General features: G+C 36.4%; 4 protein-coding genes across 4 annotated transcripts in view; 3 read left to right on the top strand and 1 right to left on the bottom strand.

Moving 5' to 3' along the window:
- LOC149772559 (uncharacterized) overlaps positions 1-19,487 on the top strand; it is a 187,672-nt gene that overhangs the window by 131,770 nt on the left and 36,415 nt on the right. Inside the window, exon 6 of the mRNA XM_089947658.1 lies at positions 14,412-14,987. Coding sequence (XP_089803784.1) covers positions 14,412-14,987 — 576 coding nt within the window. The remainder of the gene's footprint in view (positions 1-14,411; positions 14,988-19,487) is intronic.
- Positions 1,400-3,454, bottom strand: LOC149772562 (uncharacterized). The gene has a single exon (XM_089947640.1). The coding sequence runs from the start codon at positions 2,516-2,518 to the stop codon at positions 1,400-1,402; it is 1,119 nt and encodes a 372-aa protein (XP_089803766.1). The 5' UTR covers positions 2,519-3,454.
- LOC149772561 (uncharacterized) lies at positions 5,111-5,933 on the top strand. The gene is made up of 2 exons (XM_089947639.1): positions 5,111-5,240; positions 5,659-5,933. Exons 1-2 carry the CDS (start codon positions 5,111-5,113, stop codon positions 5,931-5,933), a joined length of 405 nt encoding a protein of 134 aa, XP_089803765.1.
- On the top strand, positions 6,615-8,883 carry LOC149772560 (nucleus accumbens-associated protein 1-like). Its single transcript, XM_089947638.1, has 4 exons — positions 6,615-6,689; positions 7,182-7,221; positions 7,794-7,973; positions 8,348-8,883. The coding sequence occupies exons 3-4, from the start codon at positions 7,896-7,898 to the stop codon at positions 8,711-8,713; spliced, it is 444 nt and encodes a 147-aa protein (XP_089803764.1). The 5' UTR covers positions 6,615-6,689; positions 7,182-7,221; positions 7,794-7,895; the 3' UTR covers positions 8,714-8,883.

The following is a 19,487-nucleotide window of genomic DNA, read 5'->3' as shown; positions in this document are numbered from 1 at the left end:
TCTAAGTTCCTTATCTTTCGTTTGTTTGCCGTATGCTACTTGTTCGATTACTCCGGTAACTGGACTCAACCACTTTGACGATACTTCACCAATATGATGTTGTTCATCATCGTACTCACGAACTTTTTTCTTAAATAATTGTTTTGTCGGAATAAGCTTCTTTACCGCCGCTAATTGCTCTCGCGCTAATCTAGCCGAGTGAGGCTCTCCGACTGTGCTAGTTTTCCGACTCATCTTATTTTCAATGATATTGTTTTAATGTGAAATAAAATTAGCATCCGCAACCCAAATTCAATTACGGCAAATAAATTTTACAATACCCCCCCCAAAAAAGCTGCTATTTTTTTTATGCCCGAAAATGCAAATTTGGGGGGAATTTTTCGGATTATTTCGCGTAGGAGGCTTTATTTTTGAATTCTGAGGATTCTACGGAAATTATTTGTCTGGAAAGGTTAATTTCGTCTGTGCCAGGGGGTCTGTAGAACTTCCCTGCTGCTTAATGACTTTCAGTGTTATTAGGTCTCATTGACACAGACAATTTTTGATTAACAATGTTTGCACACACAAGTAACTCAATAATATCTTTAACAGGAACTGCTATGCAAGTATTTGTCACATTCCCAGATCTTATGTTTGTTAATTTTGACTTTATAAAGTCTGTGTTACCCTGGGTGAAAATACACTCTTCATCTAAGTCTATCTTTAAAATGATGGCCATATATGTAGCAAAGCACTGGCACTGACCAATTCTGCATGAACACAGAGGACAACATTTAAGAAAAAAAAGAATTTGCCCACAACAGATAGCATTCTGTGAAAAGTATATAACAGTGTATGAATTCCTGTAATTTGCATTATATCTAATACAGTGATATAAAAGACCATTCAATAAAATTCTGTCAAATATGTAACATTTTCCTAACGAGTTCTTCAGTTTCAAAGCTAAAGCACGGTGATATTTTGCTTCGAAGTTACACAAGAGTTGTCAACCTATCATGTATATACCATTAGATATAGTTTCTGTAACTGTGTAATGGTGTTTAGTACTTGTAAGTTTACGGTAAAAGTACCCTAAAGTGTTTTCTTTTTAATGTGATCTGCAAGAGCTGGTAATTTAAGTAAAGATGATACTGCATTTGCTATCTGCACAACACAATTTTGTGTTCCATGAAAAAGTGTTATCAGTTTTCCATTCATGCTTTCAAATGCAAAACAGGAATACACCCACAATAGTCCAAGTTGTTTTACAGTGTCGGGTAAATGCAGTATCTGATGTAAATTTGCTGACATATGCTTTTCACCATACAATACAGAATGCTGACATATGCTTTTCACCATACAATACAGAATGCTGACATATGCTTTTCACCATACAATACAGAATGCTGACAAATGCTTTTCACCATACAATACAGAATGCTGACATATGCTTTTCACCATACAATACAGAGAATAAGCAACAGAATTTTATAATAAGTTCTTCACTACATAGCAGCTGATCATGATATAGTGAATCAAGGTTCAGTATAAATATGGATTCAACAAGTAGCAAATAATGCTGAAAAATTTCCTTCTTCAAAATCCCAAACATAACAGGTACTGAATAAAAGAACAGCCAGGCTCTGCACTCTGATGCCTTCCAGTACTGAGCATGATCTTTAATGCTCGTTGGATGCCGGTGAACAATGTAGGGTGGTTTTATGCTTAACAGTCGATGATCTGCAATCTCCACAAAATCCGACACTGAAAACTGTTCAGCTGAAAATTTTGGGTCAAACCACAGTAAAAGTAGTCGTCTCACTATCCCCAAAAGTACAGTATGCATATAGTATATAGCTGTTCCATTAATAATGTCAGTATTAACGTTAACCCACCAAGATGGTCCTTTGACTCCAAAAATTGGAGAATAGGTTGCAAATGCATCTTCACCATTAGAAACAATCTCAGAGTGATTCATTTTTAAACCATCTATCAAAGAAGCATCAAATGGAAACACTTGTGTATGTCCTTTACCAGTTTTGACAACATTACCCTCTTGCTTGCATTTAGGGCAACCATATTTTCCATTGAATTGTGTCATATTCATGACAATACATTTGGCAGGCAGATCACAAGTACCACACAGTAACATTCCCCTCACAATGATTTGACATTCACAGTGTGAACAATCTACTTGAATTCCATCCTGTTGGAAAAATTTTAGAGTATCATGAAAAGGCTTTAGGAAAGTCGACATCGCTGGCTTTGATTTTCTGAACCACATGCCTAAAAATACCATATTTTCTTGCTTCATTCTGTCTTGACAAGGCAACTCATTGATTGCAAGAAATATGGGCCAAATGCTAATCTTTGATGATTTAAACAATGGCACTCCATCAGTGTGCCACATAAAAGAGATATTGTTTTTATTGTTTAAAAAGTCACCAGGTTTAGAATACTTGCAATAAAGTTCATCATCATAGATATCTTCTATATTATCAGAGTGCTTTTTTGTCCTACTGAATTTATGCAACAACATTTGATGAAATCCCGGTCTTTTAAATAATTGTTCTAGTTGGTAAACTAATGGAATCTCAACAAAATATATTCTTGTTATTCAAACCATGATCACACACTGGACACCTTTCAACTGTTTCTTCCAAGAGAAATTCACAATTTGCACAATACGTATAAAATTTCAATGGTACCTTAAGCTTACTGAAATAGGTCTTGAACTGGTAAAGGGATTTGTGAATAATATTTGCTGTTAGACAGTAGAAAGAAATTAATGTAAGTAGATCAGCTAAACACTCTCCAGTGATATTGTGCCTTAATGCAAATGAAACTACAAGAATTGCACTTTGAGCCAAAGTTATGGAGGCACCATTGTATATTGGCTTCTCATCACCATCCTTGTGATCTTCATGTATGACTTCTTTTTCATCACTTTGTTGAGGAAATGAAGCTTCATCATTGTCACAGTCATACCAAGCAGAATCCTCATTGATTACTTCAAACCATTCATTTTGTTCAACCTTGCTATTGCCATCAGATAGAAAATTGTCACTTTCATTACACGAACCACTGGATAGAGCATCTCCAATTCTGAATTACAAGAGACAAGATTTTATCATTTGTAGAATAAACATCAAATTTTGAGATATATTAATCAAGATATCTGACCATGAAAGAATATGAGCCCTCGGGTTGGAAACAGTTCAAATGACAATAAGCGAACTGGACTATAAGTTAAGTAATGGACCACATCTTGAAAGAAATATGTACATAAATATATCATGAAAAAGTAATTATAGTTGTTTTTTGTTTAAATGCTTCAAAATGTTGCACTGGATAGGAAATAAATCTTATTTTGAGTGAAATCTCAATTTAAAGTATGCTGTTCTGAAAAAGAAGAAATAAATATTTGCCATGCAGTATAAACGTTTATTTTAAAACGAGTTTCAGGTTCAACCAATAAAATGCCAAAACAGAGATGGTATTGTGCTTACAGAAAAGTCGAATTACCATAAGTGCAATATAAACATACATTTCAGCGTTTTGTGTAGGATCAACATTTGGCAGTCCAAGCTTAGAATCCTCACAGCTAGCACTCGAGGCCTCAGCATCATTTTCTAATTCAGAGGAGGTGGTTTCAGCTTGTTTGATTTTCTGTTTCATACGCCATTTCGTTGTTTTAGGCGCAGCTTCCAGTGGGTCATCAGCTTGAAGATGATTATTGTAACCAAAGCTTTTCCTTTTATGCATTTCGTTCTATCTAATCTAATGAGTACGAAAAATATCCTCTTCAGCAAACTGCCCCTATCACAACTTCATCGGGCTTTTCCGATCACGGATAGCGGAAAATTACCATTTAAAAAATATAAGTGTTCATTTAAAAAACATAATAACATACTCACTAGCTTTTAACAATTTTACAACTAAATAGAAACTCGAAATATATTAAACTATTTAAAGATAAATAATCCCAGAGAAAATCCAACGATGTTCGGGTGTTTCCGTATAATTTACCGTAAATTATAGATTGTTATTTTGAGATTTTTCTATTTATTTGTTTCATAATTTACAATATAAAAGATATGTACTAACAATTTTCAAAGCAAATGTGATTACGTAATCATAAAGAAAATAAAAGTCCGTAACGACATTTAGTTTAATTAAAATCCACGGACATTACCAGAGGAAGCTGAATAGATTCACTAAATATGTATCAGCAACATAGATTCTGGTTGGTTCAAGTTCTTAGGAATGTTGCAGCTTGTCATTGGATGGGTGGAATTTGTTGCTGCAATTTGAAAACCGAACCTGCTTCATACGTGAAAGAGATTGGAATATTTATTTAGAAATATATATCTATTAGCCTTCAAAAATTACTCAAAATTCGACTATTTACTGTTGGTTTGACTGGGATGATGATACGACCAGCGTGAATAGCCTAAATGTAGTGAAGGAACCTAGGAAACCTTGGAACGAGTATTTTCCTGGAGAAGAAATAACCACCAACTTGCCAAAGTATGGTCTTTGGAAAGGAGTGATTGTCGAGATCAGTGGTAAGTTTAAAGTAGATATTGACAAATTAGAAGTAGAAATTGACAAATTTTATTTAAATTTGAAGTTGCATTACAGAATGCAAAATTTTACCTCATTGGAAATATTTTATATATTCTGCTAAAAGAGATGCCGACACGGACATCAACTACCATGTGGCGTCATTCTAACGGCTTGAAAATAAGTTACGTTGCAAAAGTGTCAGTATTTGGAACCATTATCAGCCAACCGTATTAGTTTCATGACTTTTTTTTTTTTTTACAATCACCAGATATGTAACTTTAACAGATCTTATCACCAGCTTAAGAGATATAAACTTAGAAATATCTGAATCACAAAACTCGTACAAGTAGACGTCTTTTTTTAAAAAATTTAATCACAAAACACTTCAGAATATAGCAGTATGAATAAAAGTGGCTTCGTGATATTCTTTTAAATTCTTAATTAAGAATAATTTGAAATTGTCAATACTTTGACTGCATTTAAAAGAACGATATATACATATATATAAATGCTCGTATCAGATACCCAGAGAAAAATACTATAACTTGATTATGTGAAGCCAATGATTTTCATTGTCAATTCTATAAAGGGTTTTTTGTTGTTTGTTTTAGAGTCAAAGAAAGATCTGGAAAAGAAGATGAAAGACAGGCAATTGCAGGCCAAGATGGTACAGTGTGAAACATCCCTTTGCAGTAAGCTTAATACATCAATTAAATTAAATCAATGTGACAAATCATTGCAATTTAATTGCTGAGATTTTTTATATTTTGCTTCATTTACATAAAAACCACATTTTCATCCAAATGTCATAAAACTTGGTCAGAATTGTGATAGACATGAACCCTCAAACAAGTTCTGAAAGCAGGTGAGTCAGAAGAAGAATGTTGAATTTACTGCCTGTAATTTATTGAAATGTGTTTTCCTATGTTTGGCCTCAATAATTTTCTGCCTTTTCTTTCAAACTTGGACCTGGTTGTTAGTCATCAGTGAGTTAGGAAAGGGTTCTTAAATTGGCCAGATCATAATAAAATGTTCCTCTTAAAGGCCTTAAGTAATTACAATTAATCCATACTCAGTTCATTGTCAGGACTATTTTTCCCTTGTTTTCAGAAACTGATAAAACTGACAATAGAAAAAGGAAGGAGGAGAAGACAAAAAATTATACAGCAATTGATAATGAAAGACTTGAAGAGAAAAGAAGGAAGAAAGAGTTAGACAGAAACAAGTTAGAGGCAGTCAACGAACAGTTAGAAGAGATAGTACAGAATAGACGTCTAGGTGGCATTTCAGATCTTGAGTCACACATATCTATTGGAAATGCATATAGAGATGATATAAATCAGCATGCGGGACAAGACACTAGATTTGGAGAGAGAAACAAGTAATACACTCAGCACAGATACGTCAGCTTATGCTGACAGAGATTTATGTGGAGCAAGCCATGTGTATCTCCTCAGAATTATTCCTTTCTTGTAGATCTTTACGGGTCTCCTGGTAATTCTTATCAGATGCTACAAACACGGCATGAACAATTTAATGATATGCACTTGGAAAATCAAGCGCTTGAAGATGAAAACCGACAATTAAAGGAAGAAGTGTCCAGGCTGAAACAAGAAGTTGAAATACTTATGTCGGGCACAACAATGCTGTCAGGTAAAACAAATTAACACATTTGTTTACTCATTTTATAATTTAGGCATATAACGTATGCTGATAGAAATTTTAAATGCATCAGTAATTAATGCCCAGCCATGGGTTGGTGGTTTTGACCAGGTTCTTCCTTAATAATCTATCATGTGTTGAAAATGATGTTAAATTCAGATGATATCGTAATTTAAAACCCAATGCCCTGCCTTTCTACATTGTTCAAGTTGTATTTAGAAAAGAGAAATGTAAATTTTTAAATATTTCAGGCGATTAATTGAAGACTGAAGTAAATTAATGCTTTGATATTTTTTATAATGCAAATTATTCTTTGTTACAATGATGTTTCTAGCCACAAAGAAAATTGCACTTTTGGGTGAAACTTGACATTCTATGGATTTCTTTTCTGCAGAGGAACATGTTTAATTTTTTCCAGGTGTACCTGCTGCAACGCCCACAAAAATTACTTCTTAAAGCAGTTGACCAGTGCGCTTGAGGTAGATACTATTTATTTTTAATCTCATTGTCATTTTCACCCAGTGATAAGTTTATGGTAGTTAGTTTAACTGGTGGAGACACGTTCAGTTAAAGCTGTAAGTTCACAAGTTCTTATACAGGGAATGGTGAGCCGTAATTCAGACAAAATCAGGCAGATTAGAACATTCCATGTCCTTTAATGGCAGTAAAGTAAATGAGAGCGAGAAATTGTTACACATTTCCTGCCAAATATTATTCTTCTATTTTATTAATAATAAGACATACATTATTTATTCAATAGGATGTGGTAGAACATTTTCAAGATGTTTAAGTTGAGGCAATGGACTAATGTGAAATATATAATGTGAATACCAAATCTATGATTAATAAATTTAATTAAATAAAAACGTAGAGAAAAAGTTCTTTTCCAAAGTAAAAAATGGAAGGAACTTAATAATTAACCCGTAATAAACATTAGTCAATGTTTTTCATACAGCATTGTTATAGTACAGGACAAGAGAAGCTTTGGGATGAGAGCTAACAGTGAAGTAGGTATCTATCTGTTCATACCAATTTACATTTGCTACATTTTAAGGTAAAATACTGTGCTGCCCCTGGCCTGTTTAATGCAGTCTTAATTATACCCACACATAGACTGTTTTGTTTAAAAAAATACATCAAAAGCGTTCATACCTGAAAAAATTGCTGGTTTTGTCACCACATAATGATACTTTATTAAAAATCCAAATGCTTAAATCACTCATATTTGATGCACATTTTGCAAAATGTTACGTGGAGACATAATTAAAGCCACCACCACCCACCCTTTTTGGCAAATGCAAAGCCCTTGGCAGCATTAGACTACTGTATATTACACAGGTTTAATATGAGGACAAGCTGTACATTTCAGAGTAAGCTACTTGCATAAGATCTGATTGAAAATCAGAACTTTCTTGAAGTGAAACATTTGCCTTCTTACATTACCAGTATATTGTGAAGCAAATTTAACTCTTGACCATACAATATTCTTGTTACAGGAGGATTAAAAGTCGTGTATGTTACATTTTTACAATAGTAATTTTCACAAACATGAAGAAAATTAATGCTATGAAATCATTTTCCAGATTGTCTTGCATACTGAAGTTCAGCCCCCAATTCGTCCCAAGCCAGTTCAACTATTTAGCCAAGCTGAACTTCAAACAGAGAGGACTAGTGGCCAAAATCAGATGCAAGATAACACTTGTGATGAACAAGATTCCTGTGCTGAATCAGTACCAATAAATACATGGGAGGAATCACGGACGGTGGGTATAGACATTTTGTTATGTATTCAAGGGTACTCAAAAATAGTGGGTCTTACATTTCATCAAAAAAGGTGCCAAAAATAATGAATTCATATTTTATTCATTTTCAGAAATGATGTATACAGATCATTTTACGTTTCTCAGTTTGCTGAATGGGACCAAAGATGTGAGGCAATTATTTTTTTTGACATGCCTGAATTTGTAAGAAACATTTACGCAATATTCTGTATTGATGTTGGTCACCCAACCTGAAAAGTGGAGTTCTTCCATGAAGCACACAATAACACGAATCAGTGAGAATAATTTGTATAAGGTAAAGGCTTGTTTGGCAATTATTATTAAGTGCACATTTTATTTCATCTCTTATTTTTCAGAGCAGTGGAAATCCCAAGATAAAGCTTGTGGACGACTGTGATGTTTACCTAACCCAGGCCCAGCTGTCCCAAGCAAATCATAAAGCAAATGGAAATCCAAGAAAATCTGTTAATGCTCTTCTGGATACTTTTTTCACCAGAGATAGGCTGGCAAGATCCAGTGCACTTGGAGCAAAGAGTGCACATAACAAGAAAGATGACAAAGCATCTGTTCCACTGCCAGCAGTAGTTTTGTCTTCTGTGAAACAATATGTTGTGCGTATTTACAAAAGGCCAAATGGTGAACCATGCCTAACTGATGCTGTATTCAATGACGTTATCACTCAAAAGTGTGCAACTGCACGGAGGTCACTTAAGAGTCAATAAAAAAAATTTGTAGCATCATGTTTTCCGTTTATTCCAATTATATTACATAATAACATACTTTATACTGCAACAATTGTATCATCATGAAGAGTATTCTTGAATGGTCTGTATATGTCATTTTTGTATACTATATTTTCATAGCAATGGACCTAGTCTTGAGCTAAATTTAATTAATAGCCTGCACAAATTAAACATAACATGACTATGGCTTGCGCTAGCTTATTTGTTACATAATTTAAGCTTGTGCTTGCGCAAGCTTGCAGTTAGCTTGCAATAAAGAACCTTGCAAGCTTGACAGTTTATTCAGTGCAAGCTTGCACAAGCTTGCCGCAAAGTTCCAATTACTAGCTTGCGTGATATCAGTTTGCGCAAGCTTGTCGCAAGCTTGCATTAAGCGCTTGCTATTTCGGTTTGGGGGTGTAGGGAAGAAGATTCTAGATTTTAGTTGAAGAGGTGTAGGTCACTGACTGAAAGAAACAAATTAGTTCCTGCACTTGACATTAGTTCCTTATTCAGTACTTGGGTTTAGAAATCTATCAGTTTTGGGACCAAAAGATCAAATATCAAGTTTACTTAGCAAGTGAACAAGAGTGGCGTCTACACACTTATCATCCATGTGCCTTCACTAATGTTTTCTACACACTTATCATCGATGTGCCTTCACTAATGTTTTCTACACACTTATCATCGATGTGCCTTCACTAATGTTTTCTACACACTTATCAGCCACGTGCCTTCACTAATGTTTTCTACACACTTATCATCCACGTGCCTTCACTAATGTTTTCTACACACTTATCATCCATGTGCCTTCACGAATGTTTTCTACACACTTATCATCCACGTGCCTTCACTAATGTTTTCTACACACTTATCATCCACGTGGCTTCACTAATGTTTAATACACACTTATCATCCATGTACCTTCACTGTTTTCTACACACATACCATCCATGTGCCTTCTACACACTTATCATCCATGTGCCTTCTACACACTTATCATCCATGCGCCTTCTACACACTTGTCATCCATGTGCCTTCTACATGTGCCTTATACACACTTATCATCGATGTGCCTTCCCTAATGTTTTCTACCCATTTATCAACCACGTGCCTTCACTAATGTTTTCTACACACTTATCATCGATGTGCCTTCACTAATGTTTTCTACACACTTATCATCCATGTGCCTTCTACACACTTATCCATGTGCCTTCTCTACACACTTATCATCCACGTGCCTTCTACACACTTATCACTTATTATCCATGTGCCTTCTACACACTTATCATACATGTGTCTTCTCTACACACTTATCATCCATGTGTCTTCTACACACTTAACATCCATGTGCCTTCTACACATTTATCATCCATGTGCCTTCTACACACTTATCATCCATGTGTCTTCTCTACACACTTATCATCCACGTGCCTTCTACACACTTATCATCCACGTGCCTTCTACACACTTATCATCCATGTGCCTTCTACACACTTATCATACATGTGCCTTCTCTATACACTTATCATCCATGTGCCTTGTACACACTTATCATACATGTGCCTTCTCTATACACTTATCATCCATGTGCCTTATACACACTTATCATCCATGTGCCTTATACACACTTATCATCCATGTGCCTTCTCTACACACTTATCATCCATGTGCCTTATACACACTTATCATCCATGTGCCTTCTACACACTTGTCATCCATGTGCCTTCTACATGTGCCTTATACACACTTATCATCGATGTGCCTTCCCTAATGTTTTCTACCCATTTATCAACCACGTGCCTTCACTAATGTTTTCTACACACTTATCATCGATGTGCCTTCACTAATGTTTTCTACACACTTATCATCCATGTGCCTTCTACACACTTATCCATGTGCCTTCTCTACACACTTATCATCCACGTGCCTTCTACACACTTATCACTTATTATCCATGTGCCTTCTACACACTTATCATACATGTGTCTTCTCTACACACTTATCATCCATGTGTCTTCTACACACTTATCATCCATGTGCCTTCTACACATTTATCATCCATGTGTCTTCTACACACTTATCATACATGTGCCTTCTACACACTTATCATCCATGTGTCTTCTCTACACACTTATCATCCACGTGCCTTCTACACACTTATCATCCACGTGCCTTCTACACACTTATCATCCATGTGCCTTCTACACACTTATCATACATGTGCCTTCTACACACTTATCATCCATGTGCCTTATACACACTTATCATCCATGTGCCTTCTACACACTTATCATACATGTGCCTTCTCTACACACTTATCATCCATGTGCCTTATACACACTTATCATCCATGTGCCTTATACACACTTATCATCCATGTGCCTTCTACAAACTTATCATACATGTGCCTTCTCTATACACTTATCATCCATGTGCCTTATACACACTTATCATCCATGTGCCTTCTACACACTTATCATACATGTGCCTTCTCTATACACTTATCATCCATGTGCCTTATACACACTTATCATCCATGTGCCTTATACACACTTATCATCCATGTGCCTTCTACACACTTATCATACATGTGCCTTCTCTATACACTTATCATCCATGTGCCTTATACACACTTATCATCCATGTGCCTTCTACACACTTATCATACATGTGCCTTCTCTATACACTTATCATCCATGTGCCTTATACACACTTATCATCCATGTGCCTTATACACACTTATCATCCATGTGCCTTCTACACACTTATCATACATGTGCCTTCTCTATACACTTATCATCCATGTGCCTTATACACACTTATCATCCATGTGCCTTATACACACTTATCATCCACGTGCCTTCTACACACTTATCATCCACGTGCCTTCTACACACTTATCATCCATGTGCCTTCTACACACTTATCATGCATGTGTCTTCTCTACACACTTATCATACATGTGCCTTCTCTATACACTTATCATCCATGTGCCTTATACACACTTATCATCCATGTGCCTTCTACACACTTATCATACATGTGCCTTCTCTATACACTTATCATCCATGTGCCTTATACACACTTATCATCCATGTGCCTTCTACACACTTATCATACATGTGCCTTCTCTATACACTTATCATCCATGTGCCTTCTACACACTTATCATACATGTGCCTTCTCTATACACTTATCATCCATGTGCCTTCTACACACTTATCATCCACGTGCCTTCTACACACTTATCATCCATGTGCCTTCTACACACTTATCATCCATGTGCCTTCTACACACTTATCATCCATGTGTCTTCTCTACACACTTATCATCCATGTGTCTTCTCTACACACTTATCATCCATGTGCCTTATACACACTTATCATCCATGTGCCTTCTACACACTTATCATACATGTGCCTTATACACACTTATCATCCATGTGTCTTCTCTACACACTTATCATCCATGTGTCTTCTCTACACACTTATCATCCATGTGTCTTCTCTACACACTTATCATCCATGTGCCTTATACACACTTATCATCCATGTGTCTTCTCTACACACTTATCATCCATGTGTCTTCTCTACACACTTATCATACATGTGCCTTATACACACTTATCATCCATGTGTCTTCTCTACACACTTATCATCCATGTGTCTTCTCTACACACTTATCATACATGTGCCTTCTCTATACACTTATCATCCATGTGCCTTATACACACTTATCATACATGTGCCATCACTAATGTTTGTGGAGATTTCCATGATAGATATAATATAAGACTTTTGATTTTGATGTCAAGGTTTAAAAACCTTGGCAACTGTGACTGAAAGGATGCAAAAGGTATTTTTATATAATAACTTTAGTTCTGGACCAGACACATTGTCTGAAGGTTGATCCCATTTGAGGGTAATCTACACATCAACCATGTCTATCATATTTGAGGGCAATCTACACATCAACCATGTTTATCATATTTGAGGGCAATCTACACATCAACCATATCTATCATATTTGAGGGCAATCTACACATCAACCATATCTCATATTTGAGGGCAATCTACACATCAACCATGTCTATCATATTTGAGGGCAATCTACACATCAACCATATGTATCATATTTGAGGGCAATCTACACCTCGACCATGTCTATCATATTTGAGGGCAATCTACACATCAACCATATCTATCATATTTGAGGGCAATCTACACAGCAACCATGTCTATCATATTTGAGGGCAATCTACACATCAACCATGTCTATCATATTTGAGGGCAATCTACACATCAACCATATCTATATAGTTGGTATGAGATGCATGACAGGCACATGACCAGTTCTGTGTCAACCATGATATGTATTTTATGATGGTAGGTTTATCTCACTGCTCTAACAATTGGTGCTGTGTAAATTTGGTCTGATGACAAGATTACGGCCAAATGTTCAAGAATTTCTTGCACAGCTATGCTCTGGGAAACGTTTCATAGTATTAGTGGTTGGTATGATTGAGGTATATAACATACAAGTTTTTTTTCACTGTTGTACTCAACAAAATACATTTCTCCACTAGTCTAAGTAAAAACCACAAGTACCCTATGCAAACATCGTATAAATATGTGGCCAAACCATACAAATATTATTTTGAGTTAAGAGTACATTTATAAAACCGTCATCATACATGGCCTTTCAGTAAATTAAAATGGACACAATTTGTAACTCGAGAAATTCCAGTTCCACACCTAGCTCTCCATTTCTTACTGGCATCTACAGTACAGTGACATTTTTTTTAGCAGTCTAGGTGTCATCTTAAAATGAAGTATTTGTTTTTTCCAAACAAATCATATCCCATCTTTGCAACTTGTATGAGAAGTTAAGATTAAGATATTTAAAATGTCACAGTTTTGTGATTTTGCAAACTGCTGTTTGAAAGTCACCACTATGTTTTAGACTTCAACAGGGACCAACCAAATACTTTTCTGTGGATTGAGTGACCTGTGATTTTCTTTCAAAACATAAATTTTTTTGACCTCTATGTAACATTTTTCACCCAATGTTATAGATATTGTGGGTTTTGTTTATATCAACCAGAACGAAATTATTTTTGAGCTGTTTGAAAACCAGGTTTAAAAGAGAAAAAAAAAAAACAAACTAGCACCTACCCATTGTCCTTCCATTTAAATGGTTAATCCATTATTGATACATTGTTATGCCAATTAAATGGCCAATCCATTATTGATACGTTGTTATGCCAAAGTAAAAATCCCAACAGAATATTTATAAGAAGGTGAAGTTTACTTCCACATCAAATATCTCCACCATTTTCATGAACTTTCATACTGATTAATCCATTTTAGTCTGATGTCCGTATCTAGAGAGATACAGAAGGGTGTCTTTTCAAATTAAGGTTGCTGACTGTAAAACAATTTACATGAATATTACATCTTGACTCTAGTTGCATTATGAACCATTGGCTCAACATATGTAATATATACATGTAGATTACCCACACAAGAAACTCGCACAGAAGTGTGAATGGTCATGGAAAATGAAGACTTCTTCAAATTAAAATGATGCCTAGATTGCTGTACAATATAACTGTAAATGAGAAGACCATTAAAAAATCAAGAGCTAGGCATGAAACTGCAATTTCGTTTTATAAAAACATTGTATATTTTTTCAGGTACAGAACACGATTATCTACTGCAGCGCTTAGTCAAGGTCTTGAGTGAGAAACATTCAGCTACGGAGACACTTACTGACAAAGAATCGATCACGACTCCACTTGAAAGGGAATCAACTCCTGACACCAATGCAAAGCTCCATGATGTTGATTATGACAAACAAACACAAGATTGCCACTTTCCTCAGCAGGACACGGAACAAAATCAGTTATCGATGGCTAGTCTACAAGATGAATCCAACTCAACTGTAGATCAGATAAACCTCACTCAGTCTGACACAGACAACATGGCCAGACCAGAGCTTGCAATAGAAAGTCAAAAGAAAGATCAGACAAGACAAACGATACAACTGTTGCGAGAAAAGTCTGATACATTAAAACCAGATGGAGGCAAATATGCACTCTTGACAATGTATGACTTTGCAGGGCAGTATGCCTTTTATACGACACACCAAATGTTCCTTTCAAGACGTGCCATATACCTCTTGGTTTCAGATGTTAGTGGAAAAGTCAGTGATTTGGTAGAAGATAGGTGCTACTTGGACAGTAAGGGCATAACAAAATGCAGAGTTCATGGTAAGTTACAAGCTATTTTGCAATTATAAAATAGTATGTTCTATATTAGAAATTAATTTTGCTTTTATATAACAAATTTAAACTAAACCGTTATGTTGGCCTAGTGGTTAGAGCATCCGCCTTGGATGCAGCAGGTTGTGGGTTTGATCCCAGGCAGAGTCATACCAAAGACTTAAAAAATGGTACTAACAGCTCTCTCGCTTGGCACTCAGCATTTAGAGGTTAGTGTTAGGAATAGTCGACCTGGTGTCAGGATAATGTGGGACATTGTACTACATGTATGCGATATGATGCCCCATTGTTAGACACCAATTAAACTGCCTCACTGCAGTCATCGTAGCGATATGACTGAAATTTTTTTAAAGCTATGTTAAAAATCCTAATCACAAACACACTCAAATTTAAACTAAACCGTCTCTTCCAGTATAACAAAACCTAATTCATTCTTATTCTTATGGCTAGATCATTTTCCAATAGAAACTACCATGGCTGATTTATATTCTCATGCAAAAATTAAAAGCACTAGAAGATTGAGTCAGAATGATCTTGTTATGCATTGAATTCAAGGAAGGGAGCTTAACAGGAATAAGCATGTTCCATGTTTATGCATTGAATTCAAGGAAGGGAGCTTAACAGGAATAAGCATATTCAGTGTATCCCCTAGGGGTGTAAAATTGAGGGTAAAAAATACCCCTTGGTGTCAGAACTGGGGGTCAAATAAAAAATGTGGGGGTCAAAAATGTACTGACATACGATATTGCAACTTGCACAACATTCTCTCTCTCTCTCTCTAAACATACAAATAAACCAACATGCACAATTAACAAGCAAATGCATTGTCATTCAGAGAATAATTGTATTCATTTTTCTTTTAAAGTCGTACTTTTAAGTCTCCTTATAATCAATATGAAGTAATATTATAGCCCAACACATTACATACAAGAAAATATACAAAGCCAAATAAATCTTTTTAACCAAACGGCAATTAATTTACTGCCTTTCATAAAATGTGTACTTTCATCGCTTTCATTGTACTTCGTCCTATAACACATTTATCCAAATATCAAGGAGGATAATGATTCATCTTCTTTCTAATAAGTTACACTTGAACTTTAAGATCTTTCTTTCATTGCAGCAAAGTTAAAAGCCAATAAAATCTGCAATGCCCTGCTGACTTTGTAATCCAAAAAACGCATTTGTCTCTGCATGTTTACTAATTTCTTTGTTGTGAAAGAATGTCTTGGGTTATAATGTTTTCTCCAGATATCTTGTGGCGAACGAGGGTAGAATTTTTAAAATTCTAAAACCCTGTCACGAAAGGATTATTCACTTTTCCAGTCACACCTTTAATCCTAATGAATGTGTCGTATTCCAGTCAAGGGAATTATTATTTTCCATTTTTCATTAAAGTTAGATCCACAGTTACTTTTTTGTGTTCTGCTTCTTTCACTTTCTTCGCTAATGATTCTTAGTTCATGACGTTTTATTCTGGAGAACACTTTTTAGTGCAACATGTATTGAGGTTAAATATCTAGATGACAGCTTGCTGAGCTCGATGGAATTCGTGAGAGCTCGCGAGATTAGGGGAAGCTACTCCATCATAACATTTCCTCTATGCTGGTCCGGTTCATTGTTTTGTATGTTCCCTGTGGTGCACTCTGCTATACGAATAGAGGAGCACAAGTTAGGAAGCAAATAGAGCGGGGAGCAAAGAAGTATTAGAAAAGACTATGACACTATCAAATGAAAATGTTATTTGAATGACAGAATTTGTTTGGAAAGTAAATACAGGATGTATTCTAAGCCCATGACAATGCTATTATAGTTCATTCAGTGCAGCATCACCCATGATATCCAAGTCTGTAGCTAAGTGAACTTTAATGCAAGGTAAACCTCTCAAAATGTTGCCAAAGCTAATGAATTTATTTCAAGTTGAACTCCACTTATATCAACATGCAGAGTTACAGGAGTGGTATATGTACTGAAATCATTCATGTTGGCCCTGGAGTGACGGGACGTTTCGTTTTGATACAAAAGATTAATTGGTTATGTGATTTACGCATGCATCATGTAAATAATCATGATCTACTCATTTGACAAATTATAACACATATACATTTTGTAAAAGTTGTTATTTATAGAAAAACTAGACAGTGCAGGTGAATTTATCTACATTATAGGATATTGATTAAAAAAGTCACTGATGTGGAGATCATTCATGATGCTAAGCTGAATGAACTATAAGCGTTTTGCTGATGTGATTGGTCCAGGTCCAGTTCCAGCAATCCACTGCTGGAGCTCATTTTTCTGCAGATGACTTTCATTGGAGGCTTGGTCTAGTTCTGATACTATCATTGATGATAAGTCAGTGGATAAGGATCTTGATTCTTACTCAGTCGATATTTCAGACTGGTCATCAATGGTTAGATTATTGTGCCAACCTATAAATGATCTAGATTTTTGTGCCAGCATCTAAATGATCTAGATTATTGTGCTAGTCTCTAAATGATCAAAATTATTGTGCCAGCCTCCAAATGATCAAGATTATTGTGCCAGCCTCTAAGTAATCTAGTTAACTAGGACAGAAAGTATCATTGCCCTGGTAAGAAAAGTGACCATTTTATGCTGAATGTAATATAAGACTCCTGGAAATGACGGCATTCCACCTGAAGTCCTCAAAAGCGGGAAATAAGCACTGCTCCAGCCCTTGCACATACTCTCTGCTGGGAACAGGGACACATCCCCAGGACATGCCTGATGCCAACATCATCACTTTGTACAAGAACAAATGAGACCATAGCGACTGCAACAAAATATTGGGGCATCTCCCTCCTCAGCATCGTTGGAAAGGCTTTTGCTCATGTTGCCTTGACGTGTTTGCAGACCCTTGCTTCCTGCGTCTACTCATAGTCCAAGTGTGGCTTCAGAGCCGGCAGGTCAACTGTAGACATGATCTTCTCACTATGCCAGTTGCAGGAGAAGTGTCACAAGCAGCAGATGCTCCTCTACATTGCATTTATAGACCTGACAAAGGCGATTGACCTGGTTGGTCAGAGTGGACTTTTCAGGCTCCTGCAGAAAATCAGTTGCCCCCCATGACTGCTTGCTGTTATCACATCATTCCACGAGAACACAGCACAGTATTCTTCAATGGCACAACGTCGGAGGCCTTCCCAGTTAGCAGCAGAGTTAAGCAAGGCTGTGTCCTTGTACCGATGCTCTTTGCCATCTTCTCCATGCTTCTCCAGTATGCATTCAAGGACTGCAGCGAGGGATTATACATCCATACCAGGGCTGACAGCAAGCTGTTCAACATCGCCCATCTCTGTGCTAAAACTAAGGTTACATAGGTCCTCATGTGTGAATTGCTCTTCGCTGATGATGCAGCCTTGACATCACACATGGAAGATGGACTGCAGCAGCTGGTATGCCACCTCACACGCCTGTACGGAGTTTGGACTGACCATCACTTTGAAGTCACCATCGATGGGTACAACATGGAAGTTGCTGATAACTTCACATACCTTGGGCCCACCATCTCCAGCTCACTCTCCATTGATTTTGAGTGAATGGCAGGATTGCCAAGGCAACAGCACCAGGCTGTGTACTCAGCACACTCCTGTACAACAGCAAAACATCAACCACCTATGCAAGACATGAGAGGAAACTCAACAGTTTCCACCTGAGATGTCTGCAGTGCATTCTGCTCATCCAGTGGCAGGACAAAGAACCCAACACCGGGGTTTTGGAATGCGCCAACGTGAATTGCATTCCCAAGGCTAGCAGAAGGTGCATGACTGACTGGACAGCCAAGTTTGCATTACAAAGATGTCTGCAAGAAGGACATGAAGATGGTCAACATCAGTGTCAATGACTTGGAGAGCTGTGCTAATGACTGTTCCACCAGGCACCTAGCTGTCAGACAGGGCTTTCAAACTGCCTAGGAAGCACAGGAACATAAAGCACGCAGGAAGAAAGTGAAACAACAACTTACTCTGGAGTACACCATCGTCTCCCATGGACGGATGCCAAGAAAAGATAATGAAATTTAATACTCTTGACAAATGATTTAAACATCTAAACTTATGTTGTTCTCTATGTACCATGTTTCATTACATTAATGACCTTACTCAGGGCTGATATTCGTGTAGACCTGAATTTACCACAAAGTCATTGACTTCACTTTTTAATCTTGTGTGATGAAATGTAGGATCAGTTGGTTATGTACAGGACCAATAACATTTTCCAATGCAACACTGCAGTAAACACTCTAAATCTGACACAACGTTTCAGCAAATATGATAATCCTCTTCAGACAGAATGTTGCAGTAAATATGCTTAACTCTCTTCAATCATAGCACAATGAAAAGATGCTAAATTCCATTCAGATAAAATAATATTATATATTCTAAATCCTTAAGACACAAGTCTGCAGTAAAGATGGTGTTTCTTCATTAACTGCATACACAACCAAGCAGCAGACAATGTGGTGGTTAATAA

This window comes from Sinohyriopsis cumingii, unplaced genomic scaffold (assembly GCF_028554795.1).
Source record: "Sinohyriopsis cumingii isolate HCF-2022 unplaced genomic scaffold, ASM2855479v2 utg001397l, whole genome shotgun sequence".
In the NCBI taxonomy this organism is placed as follows: Eukaryota; Metazoa; Mollusca; class Bivalvia; order Unionida; family Unionidae; genus Sinohyriopsis; species Sinohyriopsis cumingii.
Note: the sequence above shows the minus strand (reverse complement) of the source record. Positions and strands in the feature narration are given on the sequence as shown.

Excerpts from the sequence above, each read along its gene's own strand:
- LOC149772562 (XM_089947640.1), bottom strand. The coding sequence starts at position 2,518 with ATGTTGTTGCATAAATTCAGTAGGACAAAAAAGCACTCTGATAATATA.
- LOC149772561 (XM_089947639.1), top strand. The coding sequence starts at position 5,111 with ATGATTTTCATTGTCAATTCTATAAAGGGTTTTTTGTTGTTTGTTTTA. Across the intron at positions 5,241-5,658 it reads GTGTGAAACATCCCTTTGCA|AAACTGATAAAACTGACAAT; the intron begins GTAAGCTTAATA and ends CCTTGTTTTCAG.
- LOC149772560 (XM_089947638.1), top strand. The coding sequence starts at position 7,896 with ATGCAAGATAACACTTGTGATGAACAAGATTCCTGTGCTGAATCAGTA. Across the intron at positions 7,974-8,347 it reads CATGGGAGGAATCACGGACG|AGCAGTGGAAATCCCAAGAT; the intron begins GTGGGTATAGAC and ends CTTATTTTTCAG.